The sequence below is a fragment of the Pseudonaja textilis genome, chromosome 2 (assembly GCF_049901715.1).
Source record: "Pseudonaja textilis isolate UNSWEBS1 chromosome 2, rPseTex1.2, whole genome shotgun sequence".
NCBI classification, from domain to species: Eukaryota; Metazoa; Chordata; class Lepidosauria; order Squamata; family Elapidae; genus Pseudonaja; species Pseudonaja textilis.
In genome coordinates, this window is record NC_141991.1 from 107,985,145 (window position 1) to 108,004,842 (window position 19,698).

At 35.8% G+C, this 19,698-nt stretch overlaps 2 protein-coding genes across 5 annotated transcripts in view; one reads left to right on the forward strand and one right to left on the reverse strand.

Annotated features, from left to right (window-relative positions):
- The window catches only part of SAP30BP (SAP30 binding protein), a 36,738-nt gene extending 20,889 nt beyond the window's left edge, over positions 1-15,849 (reverse strand). The window contains exons 1-4 of one of the 2 annotated variants that reach the window (XM_026701990.2): positions 15,516-15,653; positions 14,595-14,706; positions 13,427-13,536; positions 10,975-11,022 (exon numbers count right to left, since the gene is read on the reverse strand). In XM_026701990.2, coding sequence (XP_026557775.1) covers positions 10,975-11,022; positions 13,427-13,536; positions 14,595-14,652 — 216 coding nt within the window. In that variant the 5' untranslated portion in view covers positions 14,653-14,706; positions 15,516-15,653. Of the gene's footprint in view, positions 1-10,974; positions 11,023-13,426; positions 13,537-14,594; positions 14,707-15,515 lie in introns of both variants that reach the window. The other variant, XM_026701989.2, reaches the window with a different exon arrangement.
- RECQL5 (RecQ like helicase 5) overlaps positions 15,775-19,698 on the forward strand; it is a 68,889-nt gene continuing 64,965 nt past the window's right edge. The window contains exons 1-2 of one of the 3 annotated variants that reach the window (XM_026701988.2): positions 15,775-16,121; positions 18,589-18,795. In XM_026701988.2, coding sequence (XP_026557773.1) covers positions 18,675-18,795 — 121 coding nt within the window. In that variant the 5' untranslated portion in view covers positions 15,775-16,121; positions 18,589-18,674. The remainder of the gene's footprint in view (positions 16,122-18,588; positions 18,796-19,698) is intronic. The other 2 variants (XM_087924869.1, XR_015741804.1) reach the window with 2 other exon arrangements.

Below are 19,698 nucleotides of genomic sequence, written 5' to 3' on the forward strand. Positions count from 1 at the left end.
AGTTAGGTGGCAGCACCTTGTCAATCATGGCTGATTTTAAAAAGTAAAAGCAAGGTTGGACCTGACTAGAATTTGCATTAATTACCCCAAGGAAATGCCAAGGTCAGAGTGGGAAGTCAAAAAGTATCACAGAAGAATGCAACTACAAACCAGCTTTATACTGTTGTCAGAAAACAACACGGGTGTGTCCATAAACTCATCAATGATCACACTTAGCATGAAAGGCACTTTTAATCAAGTTTTTCCTGCACATTCCAAACCTAGAAATCTACCTGAATTCAATGGGGGGAAATCACGCTGGAGATCTAAGTGACATGGCAGATTCATTTTATGAAACTTCTTGGTATACAGAAGCTTCCAACACGTTAGTTACATAGATTTTTGTGTACATGAAGCTTCAGTGGGAGAATCCTGTATTTTTTTTTCCTTTGCCCAACACTGGTGGTGGTGGGGAGGTGGAATGCTAGGGAAATGAAAGCCTTCAAAGTATTTCCTATGGGTGTATCCTGTTTGCCAGCTTTATGACAAGGCTCCAGGCCAAATGCCAAACTAGAAGACAGTTAAATTTGTTTGAAAGGTTATGGCTTAGTGGAAACAGAGCAGGCTATACTGTGAAGAAATTTATATATGCCTCGATCTAGAAATCTGATTTTCTAGGTTTCTGCAGGACAATCAAGTTTATTCTACAAAAGAAAGTAGCAATTTGTTTGCAAATGAGAAGGAGCAACTATCAAGGAACATTTTATTCCTTAAATGCTAATGTTTAACAACATCATAGTACAATAGCAGCAAAAGATTACTTCTGCTTTTATTTTTAATATGTATTATCAATACAGTACAAATCCACAGCACTTAAATAGTAGACTCCCGATCAAGCCAACAAGATTTGGTAAAATATGATTGGATATTCAAAGATTTTAAAAACAGGGATTCCTAACATTAAGTCAGCAATAATGAATTATAAACCCAGTCCCATCATCAATACATTTTATTACAGTGAAGTTCACTAGACAACAAGGTATGATGGAAAGAAACTCTTTTACAAATTATGGCAAATGTTTCAACAACTCAATGCAATAGCTTCAAATTTTATACAGGCCAACATTATATATACAAGTAGTCTTCTACTTGCAACAGTTCAGTTCATTTTAGTTGTTTAGTTACAACACTGGAAAAAGTGACTTACGTATGACCATTTTTTATAAATTGGACTGTTTCAGCATCCTTGTGGTCATGTGATCCAAATTCAGACACTTGGCAACTGACTTTTACTTATTACAGTTGCAGTGTCCCAGTATCAGGTGATCACCTTCTGATAAGCAAAGTCAATGGGGAAGCCAGATTCACTTAACAACCGTGTTACTAAGAACTGCAGTGTTTCCCTTAAGAACCGTGGCAAGAAAAGTAATAAAATAGAGCACAATTCACTTAACTGCCTCGCTTAACAACAGAGATATGGAGCTCAAAGTTGTTGTAAGTCGAGGACTACCTGTACACACATACCTTTTCAAAACAAGGGTTGCATTTTTATTTTTCTATGCAACCTGAAATATTTGCACCAAGCATAAACTAGCCAAATCAGCAAAGCTTGTGGGATAACCACTAACCCTGACTAATAATTCAGGACAAGTGATAATAAGCCCGGAATGTTTAAAACTGCTATATATTCTAGGCAAGGTTTATTTTATACTTTTACCCAGTAAAGTTTTTCCTTGGTTTCTTCTTGGCCCACTTTTTGTTTTGTTGAACATAAAATTTGGGAAAGGGTTCTGTCAACAGTAGCTCAACGTTGTGTTTAATTGTTCAATATTTTATAAATGTTTAACTGAACCCAGGATGTATGCTATCATTAACACATTAGTTCTATTTTGTGTATAACTGTTAGGAACAAAACCAGTTAAGAATGGCAGACTTCAACTGTTCCTGATTAGTTACAAGGCCAAAATTCTTTACAGTTTTCCAGCATCTGCTAGCTTTAGTAAGATGCTACAGATGCCTTACACTCTCTCCAAAATGACTACCCACTCCCTAATCTGCAGCTATATTTGGACATCTACTATTTACTTAAAATTATTTCTCACTGGAAAAAAAAACCAGGAAAAAGGCACTTTTCTGAACACGTTTAACAAACACTGGAGACTCTCGTGGAAGAAAGGAAGCCTATTATTAGCTTGGATGTGAGAATTCCCTCCTCTACAAATACTTAAAATACTATAAATGCTCAGGTCAGCCAAGTAGGTACCATAGATTTCATTTTGCACAAGTAAACGTAAAGCTGTTTACTAAGCAATAGATTGGGAGAATACCCTCAGTCTGATTCTTTCCAAATAATTCAGAAAACTAGCTGGAACACTGTCTAAATAACCAGAAATGTGGAACCATTCACATTTACTCTGGTTTGTTAGACAGGCAGATTTTTTTAAAAAAACTAAAGATAGTCAACAGTCAAGGAGGAGGAATGAAGCATCAGTTTGCCCATCTGAGTTGTCAGATTTGTCAGGAAGGGGCACATGGGGAGAATAATAATGTAATGTAATAATATAAGCCAATGCAAAAAAAAAAAAAAAATACAATTTCTCCTTTGGAAGCCACACCACACCCATGTCAGCAATGTGTGGTATTCAGAACTGAACGAGTCAGGGGGTTGTTGTAGCTTGTACTTCTGCTAAGGAAGGACCAAGCAGGCATGTAAGAGACATGCCTTAACCTCTAAAAAGTACAGAAAAAACAAGAAAAGAACCTACAAAGCCCCAGGAAAAATAATTCCTTGTTCCCTTTTATAGTATAAAGAATTGGGGAGAAAGGACAATTACATTGAAGGGATACTGGAGAACCTCTTTTTATGATTAATGCCTTAACGCTGGATGAAATTATACTATCTGTGGTAGGTTATTATATAGCCACTGTCATTAAGTGAATCACTGCAGTTGTTCAGTTAGTAACATGGCTGTTAAGTGAATCTGGCTTCCCCATTAACATTGCTTGAAAGAAGGTCACAAAAAGTGATCATGGAACGTTGGGACACTGCAATTGTCATAAACATGAACTAGATGCCCTATGTCTGAATTTTGTTCAGACATAGTATAGTATCAGTATCTATGGGGATACTGTAATGGTCATAAGTGCGAAAAACAGTCATCAGTCACTTTTTTCAGTGCTATTGTAACTTTAAAAGTCACTAAATGAACTGTTGTAAGTCGAGGGTTACCTGTAATTGAATATTACTGCCATGTCTCTTTCTCCTCATTGATTTTGCTTGTCAGCAGACAGCAGTGAAAGTTTGCAAAATGCTGATTGCATGACCATGGGCACAGCAACTGACAGAAGTAGGAGGACCAGTCCTAAGCACCACTCATTGAGCACCCCTGTCAAGTTCAAGTGGTTTCAGAACAAGTGGTCGCTAAGTGAGGACTACTCGCATTAGAAAGATATTGTACCATCACTCCTTTTTTAGGAACTGGAACATAAACACAGTCCTTTCAATAACAAGTCTAGGTCCAATGTATACATTAGTTCATACCTGGCAGAAAATCTGGTAATACAGAATATTCTCTCTTTAAAAACAAAACAAAAAAGAGCAATTCTCAGAATGTAAAATGTGCACTTTATCTTAGTATTAGGGGAAACTGTTTTCATGATATAATTATATGGCTTCTATCTTGTTTAAAAAGATATTTATTTTAATAGATATCTGTGCTGCAGAAATAGCTATTTGTTTCTGATTCTGTTTGTCAAACAAGCTTCTGGAAAGTTAGGGAAGGCCTCCGGAAAGAATAGAATAGAATAGAATAGAATAGAATAGAATAGAATAGAATAGAATAGAATAGAATAGAATAGAATACTTTATTGGCCAAGTGTGATTGGACACACAAGGAATTTGTCTTGGTGTAAATACTCTCAGTATACATAAAAGAAAAGATGCATTCGTTAAGAATCAAGAATCATAACATACAACACTTAATGATAGTCATAGAGTACAATCAGCAATCAAATCATACAAGGAAACAGTCAATATAAATCGTAAGGATATCACAAGTGGGAGGGGATGGGTGATAAGGAATGATGACAAGTTTTAACAGTTATCGTAGTGCAGACTTTGTAAATAGTTGAACAGTGTTGAGGGAATTATTTGTTTAGCAGAGGGATGGTTTTCGGGGAAAAAACTGTCCTTGTGTCTAGTTGTTCTGGTGTACAGTGCTCTATAGTGTCGTTTTGAGGGAAGGAGTTGAAACAGTTTATGTCCGGGATGTGAGGGGTCTGTAAATATTTTCACAGACCTCTTTTTGACTCCTGCAGTATACAGGCCCTCGATTGAAGGCAGTTGGTAGCAATTGTTTTTTCTGCAGTCCTAATTAAATCCCCTGAAGTCTGTGTCTGTCCTGTTGGGTTGCAGAACCAAACCAGAAAGGGAGTTTTGGGGATGTTTATACCTCAGTTGCTACAGAAAGTCTGAATCAATCTCCTTTTTAGTAAAATTCTTAGGGGTGGGTTTTAAAATACACCACTGTTCATCTTTTCTACAGCTAGAACAAATTTATTTTAATTTCCTACTTCTGATGCTAAGCATTATTTTATGCTTAAATTTTACTGGTGGTTTCACAAGGGGATTTGTCTACATAAAAAAGGATAAAAATATCAACTATATTTTGCATGTGGGAAAAAGAAAACCACTGTAAACCATAGACTGGATCAAATATCCTAAGCTTGTGAGTTTTAATTGTAATTAAAGAGAGGCTATACCTTTGGTAGAGCATAAGCTCTGTATACAAGAGATCCTAGGGTTATTTCCTAGCATCTCTAGACAAAGATAGGAAGTACTCCTAACAGGGACCTTGAACGCTTGTCACTATTATTGTATACAACACCAGATGAAATGAGCCAATGGCACGATTCTGGATAATGAAGCATTATACTTCATGAATTTGACAAAGGAATTCTATGTGACAATGTATGGAAATTGAAAAATGACAAATAATAAGTATAGGCCCTTAATTGAATTCCTGATTTTTATGTAAAATACATTATTAGGAATAGATTGCCCGAGAATTAGTTCATAATTCAAAGACCAAAGATTTTCAATAGACTCGCAATCATCTAACTGGAAAGAAAACAGAATTCATGATACAATAGTTGGTAGTTAGTAATCAAACATTTAAACTTTGCCACTCATAAAGCAATCATTAACATGTACAAAGAGGAAATGCTAACAGTCATTCTTACTTGGAACCACACACATTCCATTGTGAACTGAAGGTTCTTATAATCTTTCCTACAAAGTCTATAATTTCCCTTAACTAATAGAGTTACTTGATGGCTATTTTAAAGAAAGTATGCAGAGCTGGAATTAGGAACATTTAATGAAAATATGGCTTCAACAAACAAGATGCTAATGTATAACAAATGTAACATCCTGCAACATTTATATATGAAAATACTGAGAATCCATGATAAAAGGAAGAACCAAGACATTTTAGTGTCTGAGACTATATCCATCTCTTCAAAATATAGCAGTCATTAGTCAAACAGGCTTTCAGGTAAATATTTAACTATTAGCCTATATTTAAATTAGACTTGATGGGTAGAGTTATTCCAAACTTTTTCATATGGATTCAACATGGTCATTCATAAGCACCATGTTGCTTTTGGACACAAGGCAGCTAAAAATGTTTAAATGTTTTGCACGTCTATCATCTGTAAATCATATATAAGAAAAAATATTACATCAACACTGCAGATCTTTACAATTCACATAGTTCCCCAGTGCAAAGAATAAATTGGATCAAGGTTGTAATAATAAATAAATCTAACTTCTAAGATTAAAGGCTGAAAATTATGGCTAGGGACTCATATTTTGCTCTGTACATATGTGTTTATTTAAGCCAGGTTTCCAGCCTGACAATATTCCCAATAAACAATTAAAAGGAAAGTAGCAGGGGATTCTACTGCAGGCACTCCTTATGAATTAAGTGTTAAAGGTGGGTACTGAAATGGGTTCATGGCATGACTCTATTGATCAATGGGTTTATGTCAATCACATCAGACTAGTCTTAATGGGTATACCAGTAGTTAATCATTCCGCTGAGAACACTCCCTGAAAAGCTTACGCAGAAGAGTTAGTCATACCTATTGTATTACTCTATGGTCATAAATCTGTGATTATTATTCAAAATTCTTTCCAGACTGGTATAACATCAAAGCTACAAGGATTTTGGATCATTCAAAACAACTGTATTTACATGATTATTTTTATATCAGCTTTGTACAATAAAAGCCTTTCTTTTAAAGGCTGTCCTCAACTGCAGCTAGCCTAGCCCTGGAGCTAAGGAGAAAATTGCTACTTGACATCCATGTCTGAATTTATAAAGCTGACTTGGACATGCTGTTCTGTTGTTCAGCATGACTAAAAAGCTTCAAAAAGCAGCCTTTTATAAAAGAAAAACAGTCTCCAGAAAGAGAAAAAAGTAGTTTAAAAAACAAAGCAAAATCAAATCAGCTAGCATTCATATATAGAAAACCTGGATTTAGATATTAATTGGTTCAATATAAATTGCAGAAATTATAGAAAGGAGGATCTTTATAACTTTAAAAATGTTTTTGAAAAATAGAAATGTATACCCACCCGAAGAGAAATAATTGCTAAGTTTATTTTTCAAAACATTCAGTTCAGATCTTTTTTATACCCTCATCTACTAGGCTTATTTGTACTATTATATTTGGAGCATTAGTCAGGCTCGTTAAATTATCAACCTGGGTTTGCCAGTTGAGTCATTCAATTGATACAGCTTGTTGTAATGAAATCAGAGGTTTAGAAAAATTAGTGAAGAAATACTGCCACTACATGGACAACACCGTTAATTAACCACAGTTTTTAATTAATGTTTTAAGTCTCAGATGTTTTAGATATTGACAGGCATACATTTGGAAAGAAATATAACTTTAGGATGCTTTAAAACACTCCACAAGTATTTTCCTAAGTACACAAATAAACCAAATAAATATCTCGTATATAGACAGAGAGAGAAAGCATCTAATCAACATCGCAATAAGACATTTAAATCCTGAATCTGAAGCTCAGTAGTTCCTCTTCCCATTTTGCCTCACAACAAAAATCCTTGTAAAAGAGGGCCTCATCCAAGTCATACAAATTTGGTATCAAATTATAATGGACATATTTTAGGATATTTGTGATTGTTCAGGATTCGGTCTAAAATATTTGAATATGTGAAGCAATAGTTTAACTTCAACCAAGTGACAGTAAGGAAACAGATAAAATTTGTCGAAAATAGATTATAATGCCTTCTTACAGCAGGTCTATACATCTCTCTGATTTATAACAATGTATATGGCTGGACAACAGCTTATATTCCACATTTATATAGCTTCAGCAGGTATCACCCCAGCAGGGTTGATATGTAGGTATACATTTAAAAGTTATATATGTACTGAGAAACTAAAAATTAATTCAAAATCTAGCAACATAAAGCTCCCAGGAGATCAGCTAGTTGAATCTTGATCTTGGGCTAGGAAGATTGTAAAATATAGAAAGTAAGAAATACATGCACAAGCACAGTGATCAAATAGAAATGAGAAAGAGAAGAAGCATTTTGCCCTACCAAAAATGTTTCATGTGGGAAACTGGCAGGAGAGAGAAAGGAAGGAAAGTTCTGCAGACACTGACATCCCCTAGTTGGGCTTCAGTGCATATTTCAAATCAGTTCTACCAGTTATTCAAACAAATTGGGGTTGGAAGATGGGGACTGCTTAACACAGAAGATTGTGAACTTATTGCTTTGGTTGATGGAGGTGGCCACATATTAATACAAGTGGCCACTAAGTAGCAGCATCTACAAGATAGTTTCACGGGACTAGCAATCTTCCTCTCTCTATGAACCTTTCAGCTTCTCTTGAACTATTTTAACAAATTCTGATTGCAAGAGAAAAATCTGCTTATCATTTTACATATACATAAAGCAATGCTATTCATCATTTAATAAAAGCTGAACAAATGGTGGTTATGACTGGTCCTTGAGTTCCAGACATCTTGGCCATTCCCATGGTCACGTGATCACAAGCTGGATGTTTGGCAAGACGTGTGCACTTATGACCAGTTGTCCAAGCGCCCCACGATCACCTGATCATCATTTACAACATTCCCTGCCAGCTTCTACAGAAAGTCAATGGAGAAGGTTACAGGTTGCTGGGGTAAGTTTCTGCCATCCCCTCTGTGCCCACACTGTGATGGTCATTTGCACACCAAAGCACCCACCCCAATCCCTGCTGTGCCTCCCTCATACTCTTGAACATCCCCTTACACATAACCCATTCCACAGCCCCATGCACTATTATGTGGAAAGGGACATAATTTGAGCATTGCCACAGCCCTAAATATTTAGGAGTCACTCTAGCTAGGGCTCTAACATATAAGCAGCACTGTAGCAACATTAAACCAAAGGTCAGTGGACTAAATAATAACCTCAGGAAATTAATGAGCTCTATCTCGGGTGTCAAACCAAGGATCCTTAAGACAATAGCTCTAGCTTTTTCCCACTCAACAGGTGAATACACCCACTCAATCTGGTAAAAATCAACACATGCTGGTAAAGGAGATATTGCTCAGAATGAAGCTAGCAGAATTATTACCGGATGCCCTAAATCTACTGAACATAAAATCTATCACCTAGCCAGCAGAGAAGCAGCAGCACGCAGAGGGAGACTCAAATCATCAATATTTAGACAACACCTTCTCTATGGCCTACAATCAGCTCAGCTGAGACTAAAATCCCGGAAAAGTTTCCTTAGGTTGACAGAAGAATTTGAAAGCAGAGTGCACCAATGGAAAGTTGCAAAGAACCAACACTGGATGGAACCAGTGGAGGAGCTGGGACCTGGGTCTGACAAAAACTGGGAAGTATGGAAATCATTGAACAGAACTGCACAAGAGTACAACAAAATCCAGAGACACTCTGAACAAATAGTTATCCGACTGCTTCTGCTCTTTGTGATTGTGGTAACTTGCAGGAAAAACATATGTACCTTTCTGCCCCGATCAGTGTACACTTGAGAACCTCATGGAAGCATGACACAATGCAATTAACGTTGCTAGTTTCTGAGCAAGATCTGTTTAATTTGTACATATTTTAATTTTGTATTTTATTTTTTAAGCATTATATCATATGGTATGACTTATTTTACTTGTGATGCTTCTGACACAAATAAACAAACCCCATGCCCTTTCCCCGACTCACATGGCACCTCTCAGACTCCATGCACTGTCTCTGACCCACACAATGCTTCTCACCTACTCCCTCATACCTTTCTAAACCAGCATCTCTCGCACACCCCCTTGCACCTTCCCTAACCTGCGCAGGGAGAGAAAAAGAATAAGGGCAGGATCTGGAAGAGGGAGGAGACTGCTTGGAATTAAAAAGAATCTACAGTAAAACTTCAACAAGACTTCTAACAGATACATTTTACCTGAAACTTTGCAACTAAACAGTAACCCCAGGAAGAGAAAGTGAAAAAAAAAGCAAAAAGAAACAGCTTGCGTGTATTTGGATTATTCGGTGATCTTTGGATTCTTGGTTATTATATTTGAATGACTAAAATCAATTGCGTGGTTGTTTAAACATTTATACAATGGCACCACTTCTGGATGAATTGAAAATGGAACTTAAAATGTACAAAGATGCACAAGAAGGGAAGGGTTCTTTTGGCTTCGTTTTTCAATTCTTAGAAATGGAGATTTGGAACTATGAGAAACAACAAGATACGACTGCAAAACAAAAAGACTGGGACAAAGGAGAAGGCATCTTTAATGAACAAGTAATTTTATGTGGGGAAGAAAAAGGAAAGGGGGGAAAGAGAATGGAGAATTTAAGATTTAAAAAAACAACCAAAGAAAAGAAAAATAATTCAAAAAATAAGTATAATACTGGAAAGCAACAAAAAAGAGGAATACAGATGAGAGAAATAGAGCAAGAGAGACAAGGAGGTAAAAAGGGGGGAGAAGAAGAGAGGGAAGAAGGAAAAGAAAAGAAGTTACAAAGGACCGGAGCAAGATATAGAGAAACAGGACCTATTTAGAGATAATGGGTGAAAATCTAACTGAAAAAGGGATTCTGTAAAGGTACATAAGATTGTATTGTTATATTAGTAATAGAAATAACTTTAGAAATTTGAAAACAATGTATGATTAAAATGAGGGATAAAATAGTTCGTGTAATTTAGTGAAATGTTTGTGAATAAAATAAATGAAATAAAATGAGAAAATTGAATTAGGAAGGAACGGGAACATTTTAATTAATGTTTTATAAAATATAAGTGAAGAGGGGGGGGAATTAATTATAGAAAGCTTATAATTGTTCCCATAGAAGTATGATATTTAATTAGAAGATAGAAGCTATGCAGAAAATGTAAAATAGTAATAAAATATGGAATAGAAAATAAAAATGAGCATGAACTTGAATTTGTGTCTGTACGAAGAAATGTAACCCGGGATTACGCTACTTTCAAAAAAGATGTTTTGCTTGTTTATTTCTTTGTGAAAACTCAAATAAAATTTACAAAAAAAAAAAAAAGCATAATATTGCATTTCCTAATCATTAATCAATCTCTGATATGGAAGATTAACTTAGTTACTCATAAAATTCAACTGCTCATATATACTTTGTAGAAGGAAAAGTGTGGTGAGTCTACGGTATGATCAAAATGTAGAAGTCTGGTAGCACTTTTTCTGACTAACCATATTTGCAGCTGATGAACTGCATTCACAAAATCTTACATCGTTTAATAAAAACCTGTTAGTCTGAAAAGGTGTTGAGTCCTCCTGACTTCTCAGGACATCTCAGGAGCCATCTACCACTCTCCAAACAAGAGTTATTATGTCAAGAATAGAAGATACAGATGACTAACTAAATCACGCTTTTATAAGCTTCGCAGTGTATTCCCATCCCATTATAATACTCTTCCAAATACCTTCAGATCATCAGCCTCAGGTTTTTCAGTCTCTGAATCGTCTTCTTCCTATAAGACAAAGAATGTACAGAATTAAGCTTTAAATTGTCAGCAAGTTGTGTATTTGGCAAGGGACTTGTACTAAATAGCCCAATTTTACTTTTTAATGCAGCTGGGCTGCTTTCTCAACTTCTTTCCCAAGCTCTGTTAAAACAAGCATTCAAGGAAATGTAAGCAAGTTAAGATTACTTCTAAGATGGCAGAGTTGATTTTAGGAACTCGTACAATACTGGGTTTCTTTTTTTAAAAAAAGGCATCACAAGTCAGCAGATAGGATAAATTTTATCAGTAGAGAATTATTTTTGCCAATTTTATTCTAATAAATAAAGCAGGTCACACAAACATGAGGACAATTAGCCATATACTTAGTGCCCTTCTGAGCTTGACGGTTTTCTTGCATACAATGGAACAATGAGAAAGAGCACTTTTCCAAAGACTAGCATATAACTACTACCATAGAACTGTATTATCAATCAATAGCATGGTTTTTCATTGCTAAACAACATCCCTGAAATTCTGTAACACTTCTACTTTAGAGTTCAATAAGTTACAGCATCCACATTTATTATCACATCCACTGTGTTTTCTGTAACTGAAGTTATCCAGATTTGCTACCCAGATTCTACTTTACGTACTTATTTCAAACTCAACATGAGATTAAATACTGAATAATCAGTTATAGGAATGCCTACAACAAAAAGGATCACCTAATTTTTTTGCTACATTATGAAATTTTAAAAATTACAAATATGCTTTCTTTAATATGAAGAATGGAATACCATTATTTAAAGTTAAGCTTAGAAGAATTTACAAACAGCATTATGTCATAACTCTGTAATTTAATTTTAACATAGCTGCATGAAACATCAATATTGTGGTAGAGGTTTGGGATGAGGTACCAATATTAATATTACTACTACACAATTCTCCCTCTTATTGCTACTATCTGATCTAAAAGAAATGGCAGGAATCTTGAACAGGTGTCCTGGATGTGTCTTGTATACAGTAATAACCATCTGCAGAGGATATCAAAATAAGCAAAATAGGAGACTTTTTGAGCAAATATACTGATGCATGCACACAAGTGGGATTTGCATTGTGATATTCAAATATTTGTATTATGATGTTTGAATAAGCCCCCATCTGCAGATGCTTTTGATAGCACTTATAGATTCTGCCAATCAGTGTAAAGATATAGAATCTCACTTAGATGAACTGTGCTACCTTTATGAACTTATTCTGAGGTGTTCATGCAACAGCATTAGCCTGAATATTGGATGTTGTTATCAGCTATAAAGCAAGCGGTGTTTTTTTTAAAACTGATTTCTCCTGCTTTAAATATCCTTGGGATTTATTCATATGGAAAAATGATTCTTCTTGAAATAAAAACTAAGTGTTTAGTCAAAGTAGATGAGCAATATACTTATTCTACTACTCAGATTAGCGTCCCTTTGTATTTTCAAGAGGTCATCCAGGAATGTCATATTACATTTCATTTTAAGCAGGAATCAGAAGTATTTTCATGCCACTCATTTATAAGAATTATATATCTAAATAATAGGTATTTGGAGATAATACAAAACTGAATAGAGATGCATATAGGAATGGAAAAGTTACAGGGAAACTTAACCCAAGCTGAAGGGATAATACATTATAAAAGGAGAACATGCTTGGGAAATGCCACAGTATATCTTGGTATAAATGATCACTTGAAAAACTGGCAATTTTGAAATACTGTTTGAAGACTGCTTTTAATTATCAATTTAGAGAGCTGCCCAATTCACAGTTGCAACTCTGGGCACTCAGCATTAGATTAAAAGCAAGAAAACAAAAATATATCATACCCAAGAGTAATAAAAACAATACATTTCAAATTAATGATCATAGAATGGGATCATCTAACATCCTGGCCAAAGAAGAGAAAGTTATCTAAAGAAAAAAAAAAGGAACATAGAAGAGAAGCTACATTTTAAAAGCTTTGCAAGAATAATTAGTTCAAGCAACGCATGGGTGGAAGAAATAATGGTGTATTGGTTACTATCTTATAATCATGTTACAGTTGTTTTTATCAATTTATTTTTTTACTTTTAAATTCTGAATCTAGAAATGTACTTCTAGAATCTAGAAATGTCATGTGTACATCATCTATAAAATGGATCGTTAAATTAAAACGTTATTAAATTAAAACATTAAAATTTGATCTTGCAAACAAAAATGCATTTCCACTGAAGGAAGTTAAGGATAAATAATGCGTTTTTCCATATTATTTAAGCGTTCCTCTAGCAATTCTGTGATAACTTCAAATACAATATACATAGACAAAAGCAACAAAGATACAAAAAGTTAATATTCCTATTATGCTCTAGTGAAACCTGCAATCCAAGTTATGATTTCTGTATAACAAAATACCTACTGACTGTCTGCTGTTTTCATCATCATCTTCATCATAACCATCCTCTTCTCCTTCCATTTTACTGAAGTCATCTTCTCCATAGCTTTCTGATACCAAACCACCTTTTTCTTCTGAACCATCCAAAGAGGGAAGAAAATGGTTAATAGTTACTTTGCAACCCAGTGAAAATATATGCAGAAGATACTGTTGTACAAAATCACATAAACATACCTGCTGAAATAAAACTACCCTGCTAAACAAGAAATATATTTTACTTAAGTAACTTTTCTTCAGCCCCTCTATAGTGTAAGTTCTTCCTTGCTAACTGTCCAGTAAAATACCAGGCATTAGTCTTACTGTTTTGCATATACCTAAAGGTGTGTGAACTTGTTTAAATTTACAATATTTCTGCAGAAATATAACCTAAAACATCTGTTCTCCATACAGATACTAAAACTAGTTTACTAAAACTAAAAGCCAAATAAACAAATGAGTGAAAACATTATAATTCATGTATTTACTTAGGAAAGACACAAACTTGTAAAGTGGCTAAAGTAATGACCCTCTAGGGTACGGGTGTCAAACTGGCACCCTGCAGCCCAGATGTGTCACATGCAAGCCATGCCCACCCTAGCTCCGTGAACGTTGCAAAACGTCATGTGACGGCAACATGACGCCGCAAATTTGGCACCCATGTTCTAGGATTATCAGTTCATGTAAAGGGGAAATTCAGGGGTTTCAATCAATGGGAAGATAATAAGGTGTGATGTGTGGAAGGTTTGCCTTTTTTAAATAATGGAATTCTGAGTATTCACTTCAAAGCTTGATCTTTGCAACACAGGTAAAGGGAAATGTGTTATGGCTCAAACAAGGGAGGTTTTTAAGCATCTCCCCCAAAATATTGTTGATTCTAACCAGGCTAGAAAATGTTACAAAATTATTTCCAAAGAGTTTGGATTCTATCAGTCCACTTTCAGGCACACTGTTCAAATAGAAATAATTCAACACCGTTACCCTTACCAGGAATAGTTGACCAACCATGACCATACAAAAGGCAAGGTGTGTAATACTTCAGGAGGTCTCAAAGAGGCCCACAGTAACATCTAAAGAACTAAAGGCCTTTTTGCACTGGTGAATGTCAGTGTTTGTGAAACCATCATCAGAAAAACACTGAACAACAACGGTGTACCTGGCAGGGTTGCAAGGAGAAAGCCATTACTCTCCAAACGAAGAAAATTGTTGTCCATCTACCATTTGCGAAAGACCATGCAGATAAACCAGAAGGCAACTGGAAGAATGTTCTGTGCACAGATAAGACCAAAATAGAAATTTCTGACTTGAATGAAAAACATGTTTGGTGAAAGGCAAACACTGTATTTCAGAATAAGAACTTTATCCCATTTGTGAGACATGGTGGTGGCAGTATCAGTTACTGAAAACAAAGGTTCACATACATTTGCCACACACAGATAGGTATGCAGTTCTGGATCATTTTCCCCAACAAATCATTAAATATCTTTTGGCTCACTTGTTTAATTGGGTTCTCTTTATCTAGTTTTAGGATTGGTGGGGAGAACAGATCACATTTTAGGTCTTTTAAACACCAACGCTAAACATACCAAATCAAATGTCTGATATTTTATCTAACAAACGGTATGGTAGAACTCACACTTTAGTTTAGAGGCTGAAGAAAGCAGTCGCTGTAAGTAACCGTGTTGGGTTAAAGTTAATTAACAGCGTAGCCAAATAAAAAAGGTGCTTCATATTTTCAGAAAGGCACCTTCTCCAAAAGCCAAATTATCCGCCCAAGAACATTCGAGAGGAATGTACCGCCACAACACCCATCAGTCAAGAAAAACAGGGGCGCCAAAACCCTACCGGGAAACGGAGAGTGGAAGGAGGAGAAAGCTTCAACGGCGAATAAAGCCATTTATCCTACCTCCCTGAACACGAAGCCGAAGCCAACCCTATGATGCATCAGGATACCCAGCAAAGACTTGAAGCTGATCAGGAGCCATCCCGATCAGCTTTCAAAGAAGAAACGAGGCATGGCGTCTTATTAAACCCAACCAAACAGCCACCACCGCCAGCCGCCGCCCCAAGGCCTCACCCGTCCCTCCTCCTCGATCGCTACCGACTCCGCCGGCCTCGCTATCAGACTCGGGCTCGGAATCTTCCGCATAAACCGCCAAGGAAGATAGAACGCTTTTTTTCGCCGCCGCCGCCATCTTCCTTTTGGAACTCCGTTTGAATTCTCTTCCGGCGCAAGAAAATGGCGTTAGCGAAGTGATCGCCGGAACTACCGTCCTTCTGTTCGGGATCGCGATAGCCGCGGACCAATCTCCTCCCCCCCCCCCCCCCAGGTATTTCCCTCCCTCCCAAGGAGGATTCCGTGTACTGCTGGGTGTCGTTCAACACAGTGGAAGAGCATTTCCGCCCACACCAAAAAAAGTCTCGGCTCTTCATCGGCCTCTTACGTCATCAACCCGCGCTGAAGCGATGCCGAAGTCCCCGATGCTGCTGGAATACAAAGCTGTCTGAATTAACCGGGATTCTGGCAACGGCTGCGCCCTCATTGAGGCCTATGGCGCAAGAACATAGTTTCGGAGAGCTGGGAAGGAAAGAAATTTAATAGCTAGTTTATGGCTGCATTAAAACGCTTCCCCGCGCGGCCGCGGTCTCGAGTTTCGGTCTCGGCTTCCCTCAGATGGAAAAGGTTGGAGTGGTCTATACCTAGAGATTATTTTAATCCCGCCGATTTTTTTAACCTCTATCCGCGGACAAGGGTCTGAACTTTTTTTCATCGTACCTCTTCGAACCTGCTAGGTTTTCTCTGGCAGATCTGCGTTAGAAAGTAATTTGAGAAAAGTGATAATAAAAAGGTCGGGAAATTCAAATTGGTGTCAAGAGTTAAGTGTCGGTTAAATAGCGATTTGTTCTCCAAGCTCACCCCCTCCTTGAAGGGTTAAATATTATATCGTGCGAATTTAAAAGATGCATTTTGTGGAGTACTTTCTGACCTTAAAAAAAATCGTATTTTGTGGAGCAGTTTTTTTAAAAAAATTATTCTTAAAAAACAAAAAATACAAAAAGCTCATTTCCATTAACAGTTTTGTGTCATTGTATATACATGTTTCTTATTTTGTGACTATACATTATTTTTATCCTTCATACCACCTCTCTCATGTTGCATAGTATTCTCGATCTTCTTTGCCTTTCAGTTCCATAGTGAATTTATCTAGTTCAGCACAGTCCATTATTTTTTGAATCAGAACTTCATCTGGTGACATTTTATTACTTTTCCAATTTTGTGCTAAAGTGATTCTTGCTGCGGTTAAAATGTGTACAATAAGGTATCTTTTATCTTTACTCAAATTCCCTTTGATCATACCTAATAAAAACGTTCCAGGTTCCAAATTCAATTTATATTTTGTAATCTCAAAAAGCCATCTCTGTATTTTCTTCCAGTATTTTTTGACCTCTATACATTGCCACCACATATGGAAAAATGTCCCTTTCTTTTGTTTGCACTTCCAGCATTTTGATTTCAAGGTTGGATACATTTTCATCAGTCATGCCTGCGCTAAGTGGCATCTACAAAACATTTTATATTGATTTTCTTTGAATGCCGTCGACAAAGTCAGCTTCCAATTCTCAGACCAAGTCTTTTCCCACTCATCCAAATTTATATTATGACCCACATTTCTTGCCCAGGCAATCACTGGTCCCTTAACAATTTCCTCATCTAGTTCTACCTCCAGTAAATAATTATATGTTCGTGTTATAAATTTTATATCCTTGCCTGTCAAGATTTGGTCCAATTTTTGTAAGTCTATCTATCCCTAGCTCCTTTACATCTTTCTTAAATTTAGTTTGAATTTGCAAATATACCCACCAGTCTAATATTATCCCTTGTTTTTTTAGTTTACCCAGTGTTTTAATTCCCCCTGTTCATCAACCAATTCTTTATATCTAATCATTTTTTTAGTGTCCCTTGTATTTGGATATAATATAGCTTCCATAGGTGAGATCCAGTTTGGTCTTTTCAAATAATGCTTTTTTTATTTTCTCCCATGTTTGTAAAAGTGAATCCCTTATCAAATGTCTATGGAAATTGGAGTGGATCTTATTCTTTTTATCCCATAGAAAGGCATGCCACCCAAATAAAATTCTTTTATTTTTTTAAGTTTATCCACTCCTTAACCCATAGTAAAATTGCTGCTTGATAATATGTTTCCCATTTTGGGAGTCCAAGGCCGCCTCTGGTTCCACTATCTTGTAACGTTTTCAATTTTATTCGTGCTTTTTTCCCTATCCATATACCTTTCATTACCGTCCTATCTAATTCCTGAAAAAAATTCTTATCCAATTTTATAGGTATTGTTTGAAAATAGTATAATAGTTTTGGTAGTATGTTCATTTTTATGGCCACTATTTGGCCTAATAATGATAGTTGTAATTTTCCCCAATTGGCCAGATCTTTCTTTATCTGTGAAAGTAATTTCCTATAATTATCCTCTTTTATGGAAGAGCATCTTCCTGTTAACCAAAGTCCTAGATGCTTAAGTTTTTTGACATTTTGTAGTCCCAATTTCCTTTCCAATTGTTTTTTATGACTTTCTATCAAGTTTTTGGTTATTACTTTTGTTTTATCTTTATTAATTTTTAGTCCTGCTATCGCCCCATATTCTTCTAATTCTTGGATTAGATACTCCATTTTGTGGAGTATTTAAGGCTGACGTAAAAAAGCTAAGATTTGGCTCAGTACTTGCTTGATCACCCCTTGAACAATCCCAAAACTATAGCCTAAACTGGGAAGAAGAAAAACAACCTGAAGAGGCAGCTGCTTCTCTATTGTTTAGAACATCGCATGGAATTGAGCAGGTTGGGACACAGCTGCAAGGCAATAGAAAAAGTAGTACACATTATAAGATAATAATCTGCATTCCAAAAAAGCAAGAAAATAAGTTACATTTCTTGTGCCTAGGTTCTTTTAGTCTCTGGATTATAATCCAATATATTTATAGTTTTGCTTTTTCTATAGGCTAATGAATAGTAAGAACCCTTTTGTATTTTACTAGGTCAGAGAATATAACTGGCATGGTGATGGTTGTATAAAAATAAATTATATTTCATTTTAAAGAAGATGGTATTATTGAAGTACATCTGTTATGCCTATACAGGTGATGGTTTGCAAGAAAAGAAAATAATTGCATGAAGGCCCTCTCCTTACCTCTAGTTTGAATTACTCCTAGTATTGGCTTTTAAGATGAGTAACATCTCTTCTTCAAGATTGGAAGATAGAGTTCTGCAAACTCTGACAAAAGTTTTTGGATTTAACTCTTTCAAGACTTCATTGCAAGGAAGTGCAACTATGACTGTGGTAAAAGGTAAATCACAAGTACTTTTTATGACAGTGTAAAATATTTTTAACATGTCATTCAAAGATTCCCAGCTTCCCAAAACATGGCAAGTATTAAATTCTATTCCCTGCAACAATAAGATAAAAACGTACAGTGAAAAAGCTCTGAATATTTTAAAAGACTTTTTTCTACTGCTGAAATTACAGAAAATCTTTTAGATTTATTATTTCAGTTCCAGATTTCCCTAGACTCTCTTAAAATGAGTAATTGAACTTGGCCAAATTTGTAGTAAAAATGGATTTATCTGGGAAATAAACCCCATTAAACAGACCCATTTCTAAGAAAATGAATTGCAAGTTCCAAAGGTCATGCTAGCTGAGAAGTCATGCAAATGTGTTACAATCCTAATACATTTACAGAGTGCTTGCCCGGTATTAGATTTTACATCAATTTGGATGACTCTGGCTTATCCCTAAACTGAAATGTGATTTACTACAATTTATACTGAAAGTTTTCAGTTAACAGTAATTTCATAATACATCCAAACTGAAGAGCTATGGACTGGAGTCAAATTTGGTCATTCCTAGAATGGAAATCAAATAAAACTGCACAGGTAGTCCTCAACTTATGATCACAATTGAGCCCATAATTTTTGTTGTTAAGTGAGAAATTTGCTAAGTGAATTTTGGCCCATTTTACGACTTTTCTTACCATATTTGTTAAGTGAATCACTGAAGTTTGTTAAATTAGTAACAGGTTGTTAAGTGAATCTGGCTTCCCCATTGTCTTTTTTTGTCAGAGGGTTGCAAAAGATGATCACATGATCCCAGGACACTGCAACATCATAAATATGAACCATCTGTCAAGCATCCAAATATAAATAGCTTGACCACTTTTTTCAGTACTGTTGTAACTTTGAATAGCCACTAA